General features: G+C 39.8%; 1 protein-coding gene across 2 annotated transcripts; it reads left to right on the top strand.

Moving 5' to 3' along the window:
- The first annotated feature begins 68 nt into the window (after positions 1-68).
- On the top strand, positions 69-10673 carry LOC143718328 (uncharacterized). 2 transcript variants are annotated; one of them, XM_077209393.1, is made up of 4 exons: positions 69-137; positions 2283-2425; positions 9135-10265; positions 10623-10673. In XM_077209393.1, the coding sequence occupies exons 2-4, from the start codon at positions 2341-2343 to the stop codon at positions 10667-10669; spliced, it is 1263 nt and encodes a 420-aa protein (XP_077065508.1). In that variant the 5' UTR covers positions 69-137; positions 2283-2340; the 3' UTR covers positions 10670-10673. The 2 variants fall into 2 exon arrangements, with proteins under 2 accessions (XP_077065508.1, XP_077065507.1); XM_077209392.1 differs by lacking the exon at positions 10623-10673 and having other exon boundaries at positions 75-137; positions 9135-10568.
- The last annotated feature ends 12447 nt before the right edge of the window (positions 10674-23120 follow it).

The following is a 23120-nucleotide window of genomic DNA, read 5'->3' as shown; positions in this document are numbered from 1 at the left end:
AGTTATTATTAGTGATTAAGAAATGTGTATTTTACCAACGCCGCTTTTGTTTTCAGGACTTTTATTTTGGAGAGGATATGTGACGTCATAAGGTTGCGCCGCGCTCCTGCTTTATGTTGTGATTCGGCTGAAGAAAGGTTTGTTTTAAGCATTTTAGATTCAAGTGTTTAAATGAATGCAAACCGTTTAATAAATGTAATATCTTTTATTACAGGTTATGTAAAATAAGTTAATTAATATTGAATGTAACATTATAATGAGTTACCTAACATCATTGAACGTTTTTTGTGCGAGTTAAGCAAATCCATACATGAGTAAGTTAAAGGTGGCTGCGTCTCTTTTCGCTCCCTATATTTTATGAATTAGTTTAGTATAAACATGAATCCCGCGAATTGCAAGTATTGATGTGAGAAACGGAGCTTTTGAAACCCAAGAGTCAACTAAATCAATCAATCGCTACACAGAATGATTCACTGTATCGACTCGATCGAATCACCTCGGGGGAGTTGTGGTCGTACGTGCCCCCTGCCCGATTTTTTGTGATTTTAATATGCAAATGACAAATTTCTGAGCGTGACTTAACAAAAATCAGCATACTTATCAAAACTCTTTGTGTGCCAACCCGGAAGTTTGTATCTTATACATGCCCTGTATCATAAGAAGTCAGCACACCATTTGGGGAATTAAGCTCATTTACCACCTCCCCTCCATTAAAACAATTGTGTGTTTTTTTACCGTTTAGGAAACCATTCAGCTGATCTCCGGGTCTGGCGGTACCACTTTTAGCATAGTTTAACGTAATTCATAGTATGACGACAATACTAGGGGTGGAACGGTACACAGAAGTCACGGTTCGGTTCAGACATCACGGTTCGGTACGATTTCGGTAAAATGGAGTGGAAAGCAAAACAGAAATAGAAGGCATTTTTATTAATGTCTTAAGCCTTGTATTTTTTAAATAAGTTTTGTTAATAAAGGCATAGAACCAGTTTATTTGTAGTGCACTGACAATAGTTTTATATAATTTGTTTATAAATTAAATTAATAAAAATATAAAAAGACCTTGAGATATGTTTGGTAATTGTACCTGAATGAATTTAAAATGAATTTGCTATATTTCAAAACAATACATTTGTTTTCCTTAATTTTAATTTACCCTAACTTTATTCTCATCCGAATTATAAATAATTGATTTCCGTATAAAATAGTACTACCAAGACATTTGATTTTAATCAATGTGTAACTTAAAAATAAACAGATTACTGCTCTGTTTTGAGGACAAGAAATAAAAACCAAAGCGATATGATGAATGTCCAAAAGATGTAACCCACAGACTGTTTTAAAAAGGTGTTGGATAAATAGGTTTTGCTTTTAAAACTGTGTGTGTGTGTGTGTGTGTGTGTGTGTGTGTGTGTGTGTGTGTGTGTGTGTGTGTGTGTGTGTGTGGTTGGGTGACAGTTGTAGGTTTTTGACAAGAGTTTAGAGTGTGACAAAAGCACAATGTTGTGTTTTATTGCGAGTGTACACAAGTATAAGTAAACACTGCAGACTGAATGATGTCCTGTAAGAACATAATGACGGAGTATGTTTCCACTGTTCGATCGCGCCCGTGCCTCAATCTCTCTCTCACACACACACACACAGTTCGATCGCGCCCATCTCTCACTCACTCACTCACTCACTCACTCACTCACTCACTCACTCACTCACTCACTCACACACACACACAGTTCGATCGCGCCCATGCCTCTCACTCACACACACAGTTCGATCGCGCCTGTGCCTCTCTCTCTCTCACGCGCACACACACACATAGTTCGATCGCGCCGGTGCCTCTCTCTCGCGCGCGCACACACACTCCAGCATTGCAATCTTGACATCGCAGCCTGTTCATTATGCTGTTCACATCAAACGCGAATAGAGTGAAATTTATCGCTATCTAGAGTTTTATTTATTTTTATACCGTGTATTCTCCACAAATTCGTGCACCGAACCGTGACGCCCGTACTGTTTCGGTTCAATACGAATTAGGGGTGTAACGATATTCGAACCGAAGAACCGCGATACAGAACACACGCACTCCAGCATTGCAATCCTGACGATTGTTGCCGAAAAGCTAAAAGTTTGCAGGTCTGTTTTTTGTCTAATCAGGTGAATTAAGTCCATTAACTCTCTCTCTCTCTGACTGACTCTCTTACAAGTGAACTGAACTAGAGCTGATTGAGACGCAGAGATTTAGTTTGCATTTATTTTTCTATCTGTTATTTTCTCATATTAAACAGGACAGAGTGTCGAAACACAGGAAAACTCCTGGTGAAGCAACTGAGATCTATTATAAAGATGCCGTATATTAAAGAGGAGAGTGAAGACTTCAAGATTGAAGAAACATTCAGCGTGAAACAAGAAGACACTGAGGAACACACAGGTTGGTTTCATTCTCAAAGCTGAACTCAGTCATTTGATCCTTATTAAAATGTCCAGTGCTACAGAAATGAATGATATTTTTGAAGAGTGCCCTAATTAAAGAGGTTTTATTTGACACGGGTCACCTCATGTGGACAGACATGTTGAGATCACATGACCAGACAAAGACTAATGCTTTTTTTATTTTTTATTTATTGAGATAACAGTGAGGGGGAATACAGAGACATTTGAATCCATAAAACAAAAAGATCACAATTCTGCATCTTATATCACATATCAATCATGTTTCTAATACATTAAGTATCCTTTTCAACAGTTTTGATGTCTTTATGGCGCTTTTCCACTGCATGGTACGGCTCAGTACGGTTCGGCTCGGCGCGACGCGGCTCGGTTTCGCTTTAGCTCGGTTGCTTTTCCACTCCAGTTAGTACCGCTTCAAAGTGGGTGGGATTATGACTGATCGTTATAGTTTATCCGCTCCTCGGCAACTAACAAGAGGAACGTCTGCGCTTCTCGTCCACTGACCACGATTCAGCCATTTCTTTTTTGGAAGTTTTTTTTCTTCAAGCAAGTCAAGCAAGTAGTTTTAAAACATTGGAGGCTGTTACTGGCTATTTAAATCTAGCAGGTTTGATGTCTCGCAAATACAATGACGCTGGTAGTGACAATTCTGTCTGTCTGACCAATCAGTGATCTACAGTGCTTCCACGTCACATTTTAGTATCGGTACGGTACGCTTGGAACCTCAACAGAGGTGGTACCATTTAAAGCGAGCCGAAGCGAGCCGTACCGTACCGTACCATGCAGTGGAAAAGCGCCACAAGTGAGCCGAGCCGTACCGTACCATGCAGTGGAAAAGCGCCATTAGAGCTTTTCGATTGTTATGTATTGAAGATAGAGATTCATAAAAATAATCTTCAGATCAGTGGAAAATAGTCTAACATTTGGTACAGTCAATATATATTTTGCTTTATGTATAGGATATTTTCCAAATAGAATAAGTTTAATTATATTATCCATTTCCAGTAAACCACAATCACAATCCATAAACAAGACCATTACATCAGTTATTGTGACAAATTTATAAAATAACTCAAAAAGAAACCAAGAAACTTGGGACCAAAATAAGTTAGTATAATTACAACTGAAAAATAAGTGTACAATTGTTTCATTTTCTTGTTTACAGAAACTGCATAATGGCGAAAACCCTTCTTTAAATTTACTAATGAAATCATTACATGGATAGTATCTGTTTATAATTTTAAAGTGAGTTTATTAGGAATTACATATTTATTTATATCGGACCACAAATTCTTAAAAACAATGAAGTGGTAATCCTGTTTCCACTTCACCATTGCCTTAGGTGAAGAACTTTTTTCTTTGATTAAAATTCTTCTGATATATATATTATAAAAAAAAAAATTCTCTAATGGAAAGGCCCCCAACAGTCAGACTAGGAAGAGAATTACAGGATTATACATCTTTTCGTTTTTTATAAGATAAAGTAGTTTAAAGTAGTGTATCTCGGGGAGATACAATGAATGAGTTTAAAGTAGTCTTTAGAAGATACATTTGTCTGTGAAAGTTAGACAACTTAATTGGGAGTTTAGTACACTTAAAATCACAAGCAAGTAGAAAATTAAGAAAATGGAAGGCTATTTTCACAAAGACAATGTTTGATCCAATTAATTTTAAATATATTATTGAAATACTAATGCTACTTCATCCTGAGAAGACCCGGCTTCCATGCATTAAATTAGGCCAAATACAGAAGTTGCCTTGAAACAATTATTTTGAATAACATTAAACCCAATATCTACTTTTTTATGTAAAGATATATTTATTGGGAATATACATAAAAGTGTGAAATATGTAAATGCACTCGGAGTATTAGCACATTCCCTTTTCTCAGCATAACAATAAACAAGAACATAAAAGAGAAAAAAAGAAAATATTAAAGGTACAATATGCAGGATTTTTCACCACCAGGGGTCGCTAACCTCTTACAATAACAAAGGCGTATATTGATGATGTATATTCCGCATTAAGTGTAAGTATGGATCTTGTCGTCAAGCTGATGGATCTTTTATGGATGAGTGAATACAGTTATGTTTTTAACATGAGTGTGGTGTGAAGCAGGGCGCGGTTGCTAGACGTATACCAGCGCCATATATCACCGCGGATATAAAAGAATAAGGACATTTCATTCTACCGAACTACACGCAAGTGCTGAATTAATACTCGCACAGGTCAGTTTATTAGACAAATCAAACTTGAGGTAACGCAGCGCTGTTTCACTTGCTCTAACAGTTACACTATCACACTAAACGGCATTTGAGTGTGTTGAATGTTGTTAGTTAGGTTGTGTTGGCTGTATGAGACTAAGTACGTTAAGCTAGATCAACATTAGAATAACATACAGATCATATTCTAACATTTCATCATGTTGAACTAAATAACATTGATTAGTTGTATGTACATTTGCTCACGTGTCTAATAAAGTACATGCAACACTCGCGTCTCTGTCAAGTCGAAGTTAGTCGCGGACGTGGAGCTCTCGGCATCTCCAAAGATGTTGATCTTTGTTTTAGTCCTCTTTTTGTCTCAAAGTCTGCTTGCCATGGTCCATAATGTATTAACAAAACAACAATAGCGTGAGGGTCCTGCTAGGCATAGCCCAGTTGTCAACATCTGTCGCCATGGTTACTATGGCAGTACGAGGTCAAACCTGGTGGAAACCTAGGGGAACGCGGATATGGCGCCATTGACTGGCGACTCCTCACCCCTGCTCGCACGCCCCGTTTCCTTTGTTAAAATCACAATTTTCTCAGGATTTATAAATAGTTTGAAACATTTGGGATATTGTAAGTAATCAACTAAACAAAATATGTAACATTTGCCTAGTGGTTTTTGGATATTTTACTGCAAAAATCCTACATATTGTACCTTTAAGTAAATGAAATGCACAATTATAGAACCCTCCAACCTGACAAGATGAGTGGTACCCGGTGGGGTCTTCTGCTGTTGTAGCCCATCCGCCTCAAGGTTGTGCGTGTTGTGGCTTCACGGATGCTTTGCTGCATACCTCGGTTGTAACGAGTTGTTATTTCAGTCTAAGTTGCTCTTCTATCAGTTTGAATCAGTCGAATCATTCTCCTCTGACCTCGAGCATCAACAAGACATTTTCACCCACAGGACTGCCGCATACTGGATGTTTTTCCCTTTTCACACCATTCTTTGTACCACTCATCTCCACTACAAATAGGAAAAGGAGGCTACAATTTGCAAGAGTTCACCAAAATTGGACAGTTGAAGACTGGAAAAATGTTGCCTGGTCTGATGAGTCTCGATTTGTGTTGAGACATTCAGATGGTAGAGTAAGAATTTGGCCTAAACAGAATGAGAACATGGATCCCTCATGCCTTGTTACCACTGTGCAGGCTGGTGGCGTTGGTGTAATGGTGTGGGGGATGTTTTCTTTGCACACTTTACTGTGCGATCACACCGGACGCGAATAGCGCGTCAAATTCGCGTCTAGTTTGGTGCTTGACCACATTGTGTTTATTCGCGCGACAAGAGTGAAACTGACACGAGTAAAAACAAAAGTTTGAAGCGAAATTTTCGCGCGTCAGAGGCGAAAGTTTCAAAAGTTTTGAACCCCGTTGGCGGCCATCTTTTTACAAGATGTCTGTTGTTGATGGGTCATTTATCGAGAGAGTCACCGCTCTGTATTTGCTCTGGAGAGTAGAACAGCGGCGTAGGGATAATCGTCGCCGTATTTGGGTCCATCAGACCCCTCGGAGGTGAACCCAGTTTGGCGAGTTCCACCATTTGCTCCAGGAGCTGCGCCTGGATGACGGCCGCTTTCAGCGGTACTTCCGCCTGTCCCGCGGCCAGTTCAATGACCTGCTGTCCCGCATCGGAGCGAGGATCACCCTCGCCCTCACCCACCTAGTCTGTAATTTATTTTTGTTTTGATGATAAATGTAGCCAGCCTAGGCTACTACAAAAGTGATTAAACTGTCCTGTGTTTTTTTTCCCTCACACAACACAGACACGAACTATGTTCTTACACTAAAGTATGTTGGTTCTCTTTACATTAGAATAATAATAATGTTTCATATAATCTAGATTAGATATGTAATAAATAGCCTACAAAATTAATGTCTCATATATTAAAATCAAGTTTATATGTGGTAAAATATTTACTTCACCACGTGACTGCAGCAAGCTGGCTCCTGATTGGTTAACGCGGCGCGAATTTGACGCAGAAGTTCAGATTTTTCAACTCTGCGGCAGACGCGAATTCGCGTCAAACGCGTGAATGCACAAAAAGCACGAATTAAATAATTTGCGCGGAACGTGCCAGGCGCTCAATTCGCGCTATTCGCGTGAACTTGACGCGCGAATGAGGCGAATTCGCGTCTACCGCGCCGCGCTCTACGCCTCATTCGCGCCGCAGGAATTTTTAACGCGCATAACACGCCTTTGCATTGACTTATCATTGAAATCACTCACGCTAGACGCTCTATTCACGTCCGGTGTGAACGCACCATTAGGCCCCTTAGTGACAATTGGGCATTGTTTAAATGCCACGGCCTACCTGAGCACTGTTTCTGACCATGTCCATCCCTTTATGGCCACCATGTACCCATCCTCTGATGGCTACTTCGAGCAGGATAATGCACCATGTCACAAAGCTCGAATCATATCAAATTGGTTTCTTGAACATGACAATGAGTTAACTGTACTAAAATGGCCCCCACAGTCACCAGATCTCAACCCAATAGAGCATCTTTGGGATGTAGTAGAACAGGAGCTTCGTGCCCTGGAAGTGCATCCCACAAATCTCCATCAACTGTAAGATACTATCCTATCAATATGGGCCAACATTTCTAAAGAATGCTTTCAGCACCTTGTTGAATCAATGCCACGTAGAATTAAGCCAGTTCTGAAGGCGAAAGGGGGTCAAACACAGTATTAGTGTGGTGTTCCTAATAATACTTTAGGTGGGTGTGTGTTTGTGTGTGTGTGTGTATATATACATATATATATATATATATATATATGAACCCACCATTCAAGCAATTGTCGGCCCTGAATTGGCACTAATTCGAAAGTACACTGCGCATGGCCTCACGGGCATTCATAACGGTGTGTGGCCACTGACGTGGAGCAGAGTGAGGATTTTTAGTTAATTCCTATGGAAGCTCAGGAATTAAAGGGATACTTCACCTCTGGAAAGATGAATGTATATTTAAATTGGTCATTTATGTAGAAGAAATGTGAGATTATTTTCATCAATGGCCTGACATGTCCGGGAAAAAGAGGATGGTAACCCCTACTACTCAGCTTTCTCCACAGAACAAGAGCCTGCTAGCTTAGCTTCCAAAAAAAACATGGCTGACACTATGTGGGCATTCTGTGAGTGAGATCCCACCCTCTATGGGCGGGTTGAGAACATGCAGGATAGCCCCTACTACTGACTGTAGTCTTTAGCCTCTGGCCAAAAAATCCTCCGATGACGCAAAATTATGATTTCAGAGGATTTTTTCCTGACAAAAAATACATAAATCTCAGGGGGATATGGGTGGAAAGCATGGTAATTCGAAAATGCTACAGGTTTTCTACTAATACAAAGCTTAATGCTAAATCCTGAAGTATCCCTTTAATTGAAAATGCTCACTCTGATCTGCACTGTTATGAATGCACCGGTGTTACTGGTGTTGACACACGGCGATTAACTGGTGGGAAAATTTCTTCACCGTCATATCCTAGTCTGTTATCATCGTAATGGATGGACCGGAGACTCGGGGAATGTCTTATTAAAGGGAACGTTTATCCCCGTCCGATGAGGAGGATTGCAATTTGCTGCTTTTCACTTCCAGTGCTGTGATTGGCTGTTGACAGCAAAGGTGGCACACACAGTTTGGTCCCCCCTTCTTTCGCCTTGTGGAACTCACTTTCATAGTCTTAAAAGCTCATGTTTGCAATGATACAAACAGTGACTTAAATGTTTTACCAGTGCATTACTCACATTCCAAATGTTTTACCAGTGCATTACTCACATTCCAAATCACTTCCATAATACATTTGGCAGTGGAAAAAGATTTTGGAATGTGTTCTAAAGGAAGCAAAGGGTTATGAATAATGAGAAACATTTCTAAGATTACAGGTAAGAACTCTTTCAGTTGCTTAGTGGGTATAGGATCTAGCATACATGTTTTAGTATTTATGCTTTAAATGTGTCAATTTCTTTGTTTGTTTTTTGGTGCCATTAAACTGGGGATAACTTGTATTTGTATCTTGAGAGTCAAGAACTAAATTAAATGGAAGAGAAAGTTCAGGACTGGAAACAGAACTTTCTCCTTGGAGAACTTTCATAGTCTAAAGCACATTATTAGAATAGTGACTTTTGCGTTTAACCAGTGCATTATTCACATTCCAAACAACTTCCGTAATACCTTTGGCGGTTTCCTGAACACACAGAATTCAAACATGATGAAAAAAAAAAGAGTTTGGAATGTGTCCTATAGTAAGAAAAGGGTTACGAATATGGAGAGAATTTTCTGAACCACCTCTTTCAGTAGCTTAGTGGGTATAGGATCTAGCATACATGTGTTTGTTTTTAATGCCTTAAATGTGTATGTTTTGATGTATGTTGTTGTTGTGCCATTAAACTGGGGTTAACTTGTATTTGTCTATTTTAGATCTGATGGCAATGAAAGTGGAGAGTCAAGAACTAAATGAAATGGAAGAGAAAGATCAGTATGGGAAACATCATGATTTCATAAATGGAGAATACTCTTTTAGTTGCTCACAGACTGAAAAGATTTCCTCACAAAAAACGAGTTTCACTGAAAAACAGCACCTTAAATTCCACGTGAAAATTCATACTGGAGCAAAGCGATACAGATGTAGTCACTGTGGAAAGAATTTCACCAACAAAACCAGCCTTAACAGGCATGTAAACATTCACACTGGAGAGAAGCCTTACAGCTGCCAACAGTGTGGAAAGAGCTTCAATGGTAGCTATTACCTTAAAGGCCACATGAGAATTCACACTGGAGAGAAGCCTTTTACCTGCAAACAGTGTGGCAAGAGCTTTACTGAAAAAGGATACCTTAAAGCCCACATGAATATTCACACTGGAGAGAAGCCTTTTACCTGCAAACGGTGTGGCAAGAGCTTTGCTGAAAAAGGAAACCTTAAAAAACACATGAGTATTCACACTGGAGAGAAGCCTTTTCCCTGCAAATTGTGTGGAAAGAGCTTCAATGATAGATATCACCTTAAAGGCCACATGAGTATTCACACTGGAGAGAAGCATTTTACCTGTGAACAGTGCGGAAAAAGCTTTGCTGAAAAAGGATACCTTAAAACCCACATGAATATTCACACTGGAGAGAAGCCTTTTACCTGCACACAGTGTGGAATGAGCTTTGCTGGAAAAGGAAACCTTAAAAAACACATGAGAATTCACACTGAAGAGAAGCCTTTTCCCTGCAAATTGTGTGGAAAGAGCTTCAAAGGTAGAAATCACCTTAAAGGCCACATGAGAATACACACTGGAGAGAAGCCTTTTACCTGTAAATTGTGTGGAAAGAGCTTCTCTGGTCAAGGAAACCTTAAAAGACACATGAGAATTCACACCGGAGAGAAGCCTTTTACCTGTCAACAGTGTGGAAAGAGTTTCACTCAAAAAGAACATCTTGACGGCCACATGAGAATTCACACTGGAGAGAAGCCTTTTACCTGCACATTGTGTGGAAAGAGCTTCTCTGATCAAGGAAACCTTAAAAAACACATGATAATTCACAATGGAGAGAGGCCCTTCACATGTGATCAGTGTGGAAAGAGTTTCAAACATAAAGTATCCCTTAATTGCCACTTGGAAATTCACTCAAGAAGTGTGGAACATTTTTCTAAACGGACACCAAAAAGGACACCTGGACCCTCTGTGGTTGAGTAACACGGCAGAGCATTCTGCTGTTTTTTTGTTTTCACGTAGTAGAGAAGTCTACCTACAATACTCTAACATTTATGGTCTTTCAGATAAAAAGGGTCTTCTTTTATTATTTTAGAGTCCACTTACAGTCAAAACATAACATTGTGCTTTTGTAAAATAAAGAAAACAAACTGTCTCTGTGAACTGTCTCTTTTTCTGTAGCGCTTCACAAAAACTAAACAAAACTCAGCGAATACTTGTCACACAGAGATGAACAATAAATCTATAGATTTATAAATTAGTAATCTTGAGCAGAGTTCTTGTGGGGAGAAGAATTTATTGAAGGTTTGTAGTGTAGCAGTCCTTCACCAGCGATGTTAGCATGTCGCTCTTCAACAATCTTAACCCAAAGTTCTGTCTGTGAGACAGAACTTTATTCATGAAGACAAAGCCTATGGGCTACAAACAATAGACACCTGTTAAGACCTCCCACAGGAGATCGATCTAACTTGCTAATCCACTCTGAGCAATGCTGATTCTTTGTCATTCACACCAATCAGTTTCTGTGGGCCATTTGGTTCACACCTTTACAGGCACAGATAGAGTTGATTATATCTTAGGCACAGTAACATGTCAATGAATCTGACTAAAGTTAACTAAAAATACACAATCTTTCAGGAGGCTAAAGACCGCAGTCTCTAGAGCGCCTCTTGAGATCTGGGGCCTGTTCTTCGTACGTTGCTTAAAACATCCGAGACATCCAAGATAATATCATCGTGCTCATCATGGTCCGGCTGAGGTTCTTCGAACACACCTGCTGATTATGATTAGTATAGCTGGATTGAGTTATCTGAGATAATTGCGCGTGCATGCGCTGTTTTAAAAGGGGATATGTACCGATAGTATAAACATTAGGTGTGTTCGACTTCTTGCAGCTGTGCGCAAACCGATCGGCGGCTGACTTGAAACAGTGCATGCCGGTTAGAAATTTTGTCCGACTTGATGCAGCGCTGACGCCACATGACTGTGACATATGCCATAAAAATACCGCGAGAGCGATTCGAGAGTAGCCGGAGGACTCAGCCAGCGCGCAAGCTCTGATGATGTCACAGCTGTTACACAATTCGCCGGATTCACCGCGATGACAACGATCACGTGTGCTTCATGTTAATTCTCACTCCTTTAGTTCCACTAAAGCTCATATCAGTTTTTTATAACAGTAAACTGTCTTTTCATGTAGTCGCGATGTTATATTGTGTCATGTTTATCAAAATAAAACTGATCAAAAAACGTTGACTCCACTTCATTGATATAGGCTAATTTTGAACTTTATTCTTGTTCAAACAGATGTTGTATGAAGCAGTAAAGTATTGAATGAAAATGTGTCTGACATATCTGTATTTGGCAGATATTGCATTTATTTCACTGCTAATGGTATTTTGTACTACTTATACTATAGTCTCTTTTAAAAAGGCACTGTCAATAAATGTTTGCCTATTTATAAAAGCAACCAAGAAAAAGGCTGAGAAAAAAAAAGAAAAGAAAAACAAACAGCTGGTGGTCCTGCACCCCCACATTATACCCTGGCAGAAGAGCTGGCCCTTGGGTTGAATGTGAACGACCCATTGTGGAGGGCATCCCTGGGTTCAGCTCTTCCTCAGACCCACAGCCAGAAGCCAGGAGCAGAACACCTTCACTGCTGGTAAATGAACTTTAAATGATCATAGTACACTGCTAAATAATTTGTTGCTGCATTAAATTAAGTTGGCCTATAATCCAAATGGCTGTCCAGTCACATCAACTGTTAAACCTTGAGTAGTAATGAATTGCTTTGACTTGTGAAATTGTACATGTGTGACTGTGCAGTGAGACTTTTTCTAGCGTTACATCAAAAGGGAAGAAAGTACAACATTTTTGTAATGCCCATTTTTCCCCAATGCACAGGACAGTGAAGAAACCCTCTCAGGTACCTTTAAGTGCATAAATAACTTTACTTAATTTACACTTGGGTACCTATTATTTCTGAATGCAATATGAGTTGCAGGAGTCCACATCTACAGAAGAGTCTGCACAAAGCAGTGATGCAGAGGTGGGCAGTGTTGTATTTTCCTTTTAATTTTTGATGCATAAGCCATGTGTTGACAGGTTTACCCCCCACCCCACCCCTAGAAAATAGAGCATTTTGCATATAGAGTACTGTATACTTGACAACTTAAAGATAAAAAATTAAAGCTGCTAGCAGCATTTAGCGGTGTTCAAGCAGTCAAGGCAGTTAAGCTGAAAAGCATCAAAAGACATTAAGTTTTATGTAGCAAGCATTTAACCACTGACATCATAGATGGAATCCGCCATGTTTTAGCATGATTTACCATAATATACCAAATTTTTGTGTGATTTATCATGATTTACCATGTTCCAGTATGATTTACCATGAATCTAGCATGCTTTACCATAGTTTACCATGATATACCAAGTTCTAGTATAATTCACCATGATTTGTAGTATGCGTTCACCAACACATTGTAGTATGATTTAATATGATTCTAGCATGATTCACCATAGTTTACCATGATTTATCTTAGTTTACCTTGATTTACGATGTAATAGGATGATTTACCATGATATGCCACATTCTATAATGATTTATGATGGTTTTAAACATTATGATATGAACATTATATGATCATAGATGGAAAAGACCATTTACAGCTAATACAGGCAATTTAAGGAAATATATGGTTTTGAAGCTTTTTAACAGTTATAGTGCCACTTAGGACCAACGGTCTATGAGTTATGCGCAATTTAGTACTTTTGGTTGCTGTAGCGCCACCTATGAGCCAATCGGGGTCATACTCTGATAGGTTCTCCCCAAAAGTGTGGCCTACCATCTGGCCGAGTTTCAAGTCTCTAGACCTTACGGTTTGGGCTGCACGATGCGTTTTATGGGATTTTTTTTTTTCAAATAGCAATTACAATAGGTTTTCAGCACTTCGTGCTTGAACACCTAATAATGAGACCTTTTTGACAGTTATAGCCCCACCTATGGTCCGATCTCCATGAAACTTTGCATGCTTCTTCACCTTGTTATGACACATATGCTCATCAATTTTTGTGAAGTTCTGATTTTTTATTTATGATTTAAAGGCATTTGAGTGTATTTTGCCACGCCCCTTTTCTAAATGACTCTGTTACAGCCACCCAATTGCAAAATTTTAACTTTTTTTCGATAATTATTGATCTAGAGAGTCCAGAGAATAGGCCTAGACTGGTTTAATTCCGATCGGGCGAAAAACCAGGGACTAGTTCGCAAATTTAGGTTTTGGACAAAATCCGACATAACTTTATTTTTTTGCTTAAATCGAAATCGGTTTATTAACAAGATATACATATTGTCCGTCTTGAGCCAGGGATCACAGTGGTGTAAAAAGCTTGAGGCTAGGACAAATGGTCTATGAGTTATGCACAATTTAGTACTTTTGGTTGCTGTAGCGCCACCTGTGGGCCAATCGGGGTCATACTCTGATAGGTTCTCCCCAAAAGTGTGGCCTACCATCTGGCCGAGTTTCAATTCTCTAGGCCTTACGGTTTGGGCTGCACGATGCGTTTTATGGGATTTTTTTTCAAATAGCAATTACAATAGGTTTTCAGCACTTCGTGCTTGAACACCTAAAAACTGGCACTAGAGATAGAGTAGCTTCATAGAAACTTCAGAGTAAGTGCTAATATATTATTTCACACAGAGTACTACTGCTGACTTTGCATAATATATCTTATAGCAGGCAAAAGATCATTATCGCTGGCTTTTCTTTACAAAGAACAATTTAAATAAAACTCAAAGTAGTAAGCATATTTGTCTTGTCTTTTATTAAACATTAATGAAAGTGTTTTATATATTTTTTACACGCCATCTCCAAGCTGAAAAGAATTCCTTTATAGGGTTTAAAAATGGTGAGTAAGGGGGCAAGTATACCACTTCAAATTGATTGTGGTTGGTGAACCAGGCCTGGACCAGAGCAGTCCGATGGAAACTGACATTATCCCATGGATCCATGCGGTACTGATATGGTACATATTCAGCTGCTACTGGATTTCACCAATACTGTATTGTAAATGTAAAGGACAGTTACACTTACCCGTACATATTCAGCTCGAAGTCCTTTGACCCTGACACTTTTCCTCTCAAATGGGACCCTGTAGACCTGCTTCATGGTGATGTTGTGCTTTCCCAAGATGCGTCTGATGGTGGTGATGCTCACATGGTTTATGTTGTTGAACCCTTGCCTGTCTGCAAGTATTTTCTGTCGTAGCTGGTGGAGACGGATGGCATTGTCTGCCCTCACTAAGTCCACAATGGCAAGTTCCTGCTGTTGTGTTAACAGGTGTTGGCGTCTTCCCCCAGAAGGTCTTCTAGTCATTCTAGAGAAATACAACCACAAATTGTCATCGGTTTGCTTCTTTTCTTACATTATAGTATATACTGTATCATCCACTGTACTGAAACGTCTCAATATACTGGAAGTAATCATGGTATGATTCACAAAAACTACCACTTTGGCTGCAAAAGGAGCATTAGCACCCTGCAATACCCTGTACTCATGATGTGGTAATGTGATATACTTCTGTAAATACCATCTGAGTAGAGTAGAAGGTAGAGAGGTGAAGACATACCGGTTTTCTAGTCGGAATATTCTTATTACAGATGCCTCTGTGAAGCGGCATAGATGTGAGATGACGCTCTGCCCAGCCTCCCTCATATTCAGGCCATGGTTGATGACATGGTCCACCAAAGTTGCTCTTATATCATCAGAAATAGGGGTCCGTGCATGGGCTCTTCGACCTTGACCTTGTCCTCCTCCTCTTCCTCCTCCTCCTCTTCCTCCTCCTCCTCTTCCTCCTCCTCTTGCTATCCCTCCATCCATGCTTGCAAAGTTCTTGAAATGGCTAAACTGAGGGCTTTTTGTAGCTGGCTGATTGGTGTTCAGTTTTGCAAGTAAGTTCCTTCAGGTGTGTATTTGAGTGGTTGCAATTGCCTGATGTGTTTTGTATTTTGGAAAGATGTGTTTTCCAAATGGCACCCTGAGATTTAATTTTTGAACGAAATGTCTTATGTATGAAATAGAGTGTAGTATGCAGGACCAAGTGTGTTGCATAAAGGGGTAAGTGTGTTGCAGAATTGCAACTAGAGTGCAAAGCAGCGCTTTTGTTTAAGGTATGGTTAACATGTTTGAGGTATGGTAACAAAAGCCTCGGGTGTGTTACTTTAGTCTAAGCATGGGTCTATAGTGTTCAAGCAACGGGCAAAAACTGTAATTGTGTGTTTTTTAATTATAGGTCTGTTAGAAGTTAAGTTTAAAGGGTAAGTTCGGCGTTTTACAAGTAAAGCCCTGTTTTAAGATTGTTTCTGATTAAATCGAACGGTTAAGATTAAAATTTGGACACATGCTGCTGTCCCGAGAATTTTACCCCCCCACCTATACAGTGGTTTCATAGGTGCACTGGAACAATCATTCATATAAACGCATTAAACTTTAGTTTACAAAGTCGTGAAACTCAACGAGTGGTCTGGGGTGTTCACTGATATGCTCACGCAAAAATCACTGCAAAAGATGCTTTCCAACAGGTTTTATTGTAGTTTTTGGAAGAATGTCCGTTTGTGAGGCGTAGGAAAAATAGGTCCACAGTTTTACAACGAATGGTAAAACACCTGTTGGAAAGCATCTTTTGTCCAAGTGGCTCAATCTTAAGTTTATCAAGCGACGAGAATACTTTTTGTGCGCGAAAACAAACAAAAATAATTGACTTTATTTCAACTATTCATTTCCTTCTCTATGGGCCTCTAGTCAGTTAACTTAGTATGATTGCGTAGAGCTACGTCACACGTAGGCTCACTATTGGCCGACACTGGTCATGTGGGTGATGCGTGTGACGTACAACAACAGAAGCTTACGCCATTATACTAGTGAACTGACTCGAGGCCCACAGAGAAGGAAATGAATAAGGAAAAGGAAAGGAAAATAAAGTCTTTATTTTTGTGTGTTTTTTGCACACAAAAAGTATTCTCGTCGTTTGATAAACTTAAGATTGAGCCACTGTAGTCACTTGGACTATTTTAACGATGTCTTTAATAACTTTTCGGGGCTGGCAAGTTTCAATTTGATTCAGTTTGATTGTGTCAAGTTAAGTCACCTTTATTTATATAGCGCTTTTTACAATATAGATTGTATCAAAGCATCTTCACAGTGATAACATGAAAATAATACAACAAAGTTTATTTCTAGAAGGAAATTGCATCATCGTCCACCTTAAGTGAGGCGGATCAATAATATTGTTGAATATTAAATGTCCCCAACTAAGCAAGCCAAAAGCCAAGGCGACAGTGGCAAGGAACCAAAACTCAATCAGTGACAGAATGGAGAAAAAACCTTTGGAGAACCCAGGCTCAGTCGGGGGGCCAGTTCCAACGAGCGAACAGTGTCTCCCAGCTGGCATTTTAACGTCAAGTCACTGTTGAATCAACGTCAGGTGCCAGTGTTGGATAACCATTGAATTTTGTTTAGATTTTGCAAATCTAATCAACGTTGAAATAGCAACGTCATTCCAACGTCACGTTTCTCAACATAGGTTAATTCGCCAACATTAAATCAATATTGATTTTAGTTTAGATTTTGCAAATCCAATCAACGTTGAAATTTCAACGTCACTATAAAGTCCTGCTTTTCAACATAGTTTATTTTGTTAAACTGTTATCACTAAAGTATTGATGTGTTCTACAGTAACACCAAACACCTTGAAATGGATACATAAAAACTAAGTTTGCCGACACGCACAGTTAGCTAGGAAGAAGCCAATTGCAAGACCAGGAAGAAGATTAATAAAGACATTTCACTGACGTAAGAAACATGCTTTATTACATGGCTGCAAGTGTGCCAACATTTCACACAACATAATTTTACACGTGTCGGACTTTAACCTTTAGAAAAACGGCCCAAACACTGGGCAACATTGAACACGGCTGGCTAAATCTTCCCTTCTTGTTACTTCTTTCTGCCACCGCCACCCATCCTCTCTGGTGCATATTTCAAGTATTTGACCATGTATTCGTCTACTTTTGTTGTAGTTGTATCAAATGAGCTCAAGACAGCGTCTGATGAGGGAAGGGGAGGGGGGACAGATCCGTATTAGCAAATACTAACTTCTCAAATTAAAATATTTTGCAATATCAACTTTTGTGCACACGCAACACAAAAAAATGCGAATGTGTCACCCCCTAGTTTTGTCACCCACCCCCCCTATATCTCGAGTTATATAGGTCCTAGAGAGCTGAAACTCCGCCCATATACTAATTAGGGGGCGGGGAGTCGAATGCACTTGTTTGGGAGTTCTAGCGCCACCAGGGACCGATTTATGGTATGTCACCCCCTTATTATTGCATCTAGAGAGCTGAAACCCCGCCCATTTACTAATTGGGGGGCGGGGAGTCGATTGCACGTGGTTTGGGAGCTCTAGCGCCACCAGAGACTGAGATATGGTATGTCACCCCCCCTTATTATTGCACCTAGAGAGCTGAAACCCCGCCCATAGAGAGGGGGGAGGGACTTGTGTTTTTTGGGTGGGTGGGATTTGTGTTTTTTTTGGGTGGATGGGACTTGTGTTTTTTTGGGGAGGGACTTGTGTTTTTTTTTAATCTTTCCAAAAACTCACCCAGATCTTTCCAAAAACTCACCCAGATCTTTCCAAAAACTTGCCCAGATCTTTCCAAAAACTCACCCAGATCTTTCCAAAAACTCACCCAGATCTTTCCAAAAACTTGCCCAGATCTTTCCAAAAACTCACCCAGATCTTTCCAAAAACTCACCCAGATCTTTCCCAAAACTTACCCAGATCTTGGGGGTGGGACTTGTGTTTTTTTTGGGGGGGGGGACTTGTGTTTTTTGGAGGTGGGACTTGTGTTTTTTGGGTGGGTGGGACTTTTTGTGGGACTTGTGTTTTTTTTTTGGTGTGACTTGTGTTTTTTGGGTGGGTGGGACTTGTGTTTTTTTTGGGTCGGACCTGTTTTTTTTTTTTGTGGGACTTTTGTTTTTTGGGTAGGACTTGTGTTTTTTGGGTGGGTAGGATTTGTTTTATTTGGGTGGGTGGGACTTTTATTTTTTTGGGTGGGATTTGTGTTGTTGTGGGTGGGACTTGTGTTTTATTTGGGTGGGACTTGTGTTTTTTGTGGGTGTATTGAAAATAATTTGACATCACACAAGAGTTACGATCAAGTAACATTATTTATTGAACAAAATTAAAATAGTAAAAAAATAAAGTAAACTTAAGTGCTGGTGCTTGATTAGATAAATGTTGAGTAACTTTATTTAACAAAATTAAAATTGTAAAAAAAAAAAATTATCTAAAGTGCTGGTGCTTGATTAAATAAATGATAAACCAAAAAATCGTTGAACGTCGAACAGGAACAAAAAAAGAACTTTTCGACTTCCTCTGGAGATGTGGTCATCCAGTTACCAGGTGGTCCATGATTCTTAATAACAAGGGAAGTTGTGGATAAGTAAAAAAAAATATAGTGCTTTTTGCTTGAATTAAATGATATGAAATAAAGTGGAATAAAAAATGTTTACCTATCGTTGTCTTTGTCTCTTCTTTTTGAATGCCTGAAAGGTTCTCACTGGGCGGGCCATTTCTTTACATGTGTTGAGGTATGTTCTGTAAGCCTCAGCATGTGTCAATTCGGGGTGAGCCATCACTAGTTCCACCTCTTCAGCCGTCCACCTCCCAAGGATGTTTGCAGGAATAGTTGTGGTCTCCACCCTTTCAACCAGTTGCTCTTCCTCTTCTTCTGCTTGACTTTCTTTTTCTTCTGGTTCTTCTTGTGTTTTGGGGGGGTTTTGAACCGTTGGGGGACGCTTATTTGTATTGGCTTGAATTTTGGGGACCTTGTATGGGACCGATTCATGGAGCCGGTTCACACGTGGAGAGTGTAGGAGAATTAGTGGAGATAGCAGGTGTGCCTGCTGCAGCTGCCGCTGGCTCATTGGGAGCTGGCTCATGAGGGACCCAATTGATGAAAATAAAACAAAATCCCCATCCTGAATGAGTGCGATTGAACTTAAAAAAGTTAGGATTGAGATTTTTTGATCCTTTGTCAGGTTTTTTGGAAGTCTTTGCAGGCATGGATGTAGCTATGGCATGCCCCTCTCCTTGGACGTTTGCAGGTTTTTGCCATAGGTGAGATTGCCTCTTTCCATACCTGCACAGATGTCCCCAATTAGGGCAGCTGCCTGAGCTTCTGACGATGGCATCTCAGTTTCAACATACAGCTCGACGTAATCCTTTTTGTTCCATTTGGCCTTTGGGTGTCGGTTCTCATCCCAGAACACAATTGCCAGAAATAACTTAAATTTTGAAAGGGCCAGCTGCAGGCACATCTTGACCTCCTGACCCGCCGCCTCAACAAGTTGGAGAGCCCTTTTAAAGGTGTGCGGGTACTTAAAAGCCAGGTCTTTGCTGAAGTCGGTTACTGTCCTGCACCCGATCAAATTTCCAAACAAAGGGGGGGTCTTGTCTTTAAGCGAATTTGTTGGTATTTGATCATTTCATTCGTGCAAGTCACTCAGAAGGACTTGCACGAGCGATTCTTTAACGACGAGTGGCGGGGCCTTCAGGGAATCTGTAAATGGGAATCCTCATCACTCTCATTTGTTGTAGTTGGTCATTGAACCATGTGCTGAGTGGTGGTGGATATTCTCCCACGCTCGCACTCCCCGCTGGAGACAATCCACTCCTTTTGGTGAGGCTGTTAGGGTTAGTTTGTTCCCAAACTAACAGAGAACTGCACTGAAGTTCTCCTGTAAGGTTTCCCAAAGAAAAGCTCTTCTAGAGCTAACTCGAGCTGGAAGGCAGTCCAACTGTTGGTGTAACCTCCCTGTCCTTTGCATTCTGTCAAGAGATTGTACAGGCTTTGAGTGAGGCATTCCGTGACAGGGTTGATGACATGCCGCAGTCCCAATTTTTTGGATTGTCTTTGAAGACAAGGACCATAGGATAGTCTTCGAGAAGGTTGTAGATGTCCGCTTCGTCATAGAAATGACGTGCTTCCAAAATTTCAGGAAGGTTCTCCTTTAGCAGAAAGACTGCCTCCATTCTTGCGTATACACGGCAATTTGTTTTGCCAGCAAGGTCCCGCATGCAGTCAACGTAATCCTTAGCCTGCTTCAGCAGGGATTGGCTGTGTTGCGGATTATGAAGACCGCAAGTAGTCATTACCCTACTGACAGGATGTTTTGCTACTTTTCCAACATGACAGTGAGGTGTTGTTGAGTATAGTTGGACAAAGTTCAATTCTGCGTAAGGTTCCATGCCACTGAACACCATTTTCAGACTGTTGTCAAGGGTTAGGGGATGTCAAACTGGCAGATGTATGAACATCAAGCTTCTACCAGCTCTTCTCACTAAGAATAAATGCAACCAAACATACTTTGTCCTTACCAAAGACAAAATTTGGTAACAAGAACTCCTGAGTATGCATTTGTGGCATTGCCAATGTTTCAAGTATATAAATTAGCATTTATCAATGTGCAAGGTCATTGATAATCATGTGCTTGGGCGAGCAACAAAAGGCAGTTGGTAGTAACCAGTGCTGCCAGTAGAGAAGTTAGTCTAGAGCCCAGAATGGAGTATTATATATAATATTAGAGCATGCTCGGTAGAGTCCTCCAACCAAATTATTTTTCTTATGAATTATTATTCTGCTTACTATATTCAATTATTTAAAACATTGTTACACAACTACTATGTTAAAGCAAACTCACCACAGATTATCTTGTAGAGACGGGTCTTCATGAAGGCAACCTTCCCACTTCTTCCTCCGAGGCTCATTATGGCCATCATTTTATTTGTCATAGTTCTGCCATGGTAAAACAGGTTTATATTAGAATATTATATTGCAATCAAGTTCATTATTAAAATGTAGCAGAGACCGAGTAAGTGGGTGTGTGGGGGGAGTGCATGACAGTATATGAATCCAGTTCTAGTCGCCGCCTTTGTGTGATGGACAACCGCCGTCCTCCAATCAAGCCCTTGTATTGAACGATGTTTCAAAATGATCTCTCAAGTGTCACGCATTGAGCGTGAGTGTCATTCGGTCTTTTGTCATCCACTCCCACCACACATTGTATTTCTCACGCTGAAAAACTATTTATAATATATTTAATATGCCGCAGCGCCCAAAATTTCTCGGGCCGCACCGCTCTCAATATAGAACCGGCAGGAATCAAGCGTGTCTCCCCTAGAGTTCTTAGTCGAGCCTGACACTTATCAGCCAATCAAAAAAAAGAAAGGGGTTACAAAATAGCCAATCCGAAAATAGCACTATTGTATCTGGGTAAGATTCAAGAAAAGTCATGATCTTGATCTCCTTCTTTAATGTTACAAAAAATTCACAAATTGTTTGACACAAACAATGACAACTTGACTGTTGTTAGAGAATGTTTCCCAGGTAATTGGCATCAGTTTTTCATGAGTGTCTGTAACTTAGCCAACAGTCTTGCCTGTCTTTAAAACTTGAGAGCCCTGTCAATCAGACTGGGGTTGCTCTCAAAGTACGCCGTTGTATCATTATTCAAGTATCAACACTTTTTCAACAGTTAATTGATCAGCATTGTTTCGATGTTGGAACAACTTTATTTTTCTACTGACATATTTCAACAAAATTTTTAAAAGTCATGGTTGTAAAAATAATGTTGATTTGACGTACAACTCAAATTTGTTAAATATTTTTATGTTGAATCCGTAGTGAGTTAACAACACCACTTCAACTATTTGGTCTTCAACGTTGTTTTGACGTTGAATTAATGTTTTTTCATAAACTGACATTAATTCAACAACATTTAACGACAGTCGAATGCCAGCTGGGCTGTTTATGATCCAGGCAGCATTACAGGTCAGAGGTCAGATTGGATCAGAACATTATATGTGACCTGATCCAGCAAAATGAGTCAGTGACCTAAATTTCAAAATTGAGATTTTAGTATTAATGGAAAGAGGAGACCATAAGCTTTCAAATGATATCCTAGTCAAAGTCATACCTTGAATGGTTGTAAAGATATACACATATGAATTATGGTCGTCCGCCCTGTTTTTCCAATTGAAATCCTGAGAAAATCGCTTTAGAAGTTTTTTGCCCGCTTTTTGTTGATACCTTTCAAAATCCATTGCATTTAAACCAGGCTGAAGCTCAAATTATTTTAAAGTTTTTATTTGAATAAATAATTTAAAAGTACCTTTTACAAAAATGTACCAAAACAGAAAGATTGAACAGAGGTGCTACATTTTTGCTTGAGAGAGAGGTGTGTGTGTGTGTGTGTGTGTGTGTGTGTGTGTGTGTGTGTGTGTGTGTGTGTGTGTGTGTGTGTGTGTGTGTGTGTGTGTGTGTGTGTGTGTGTGTGTGTGTGTGTGTGTGTGTGTGTGTGTAAGAGAAAGTGAGAGAGGCAGAGAGACAAGGAAACAGAGATCAAATAATGCTAGTCTATGCAATCATATCTTTGTGTAGGCTAGTTGACAATAACAGTGTAACAAATTTATAACGGATTTACCAACAGTTAAATATTGGGTTAATCAAACACATTGTAATGGATTCTCCTTGCAGATAAATAGCTACACTCATTCACATTTGCACTCACTCACATCACATCCATACACGGTAAATACACTTCACTCAGATTCAAATTTGACATTAAATTCACCGTTCAGCTCT

The sequence above is a fragment of the Siphateles boraxobius genome, unplaced genomic scaffold (genome assembly GCF_051911475.1).
Source record: "Siphateles boraxobius isolate OS27281-9 unplaced genomic scaffold, OSU_SipBor_1 61, whole genome shotgun sequence".
In the NCBI taxonomy this organism is placed as follows: domain Eukaryota; kingdom Metazoa; phylum Chordata; class Actinopteri; order Cypriniformes; family Leuciscidae; genus Siphateles; species Siphateles boraxobius.
Note: the sequence above shows the minus strand (reverse complement) of the source record. Positions and strands in the feature narration are given on the sequence as shown.

Bases quoted from the DNA above. Each gene is read 5' to 3' on its own strand.
- LOC143718328 (XM_077209392.1), top strand. From the start codon at position 2,341: ATGCCGTATATTAAAGAGGAGAGTGAAGACTTCAAGATTGAAGAAACA. The intron at 2,426-9,134 runs GTTGGTTTCATT...TGTCTATTTTAG, and splicing joins AGACACTGAGGAACACACAG to ATCTGATGGCAATGAAAGTG.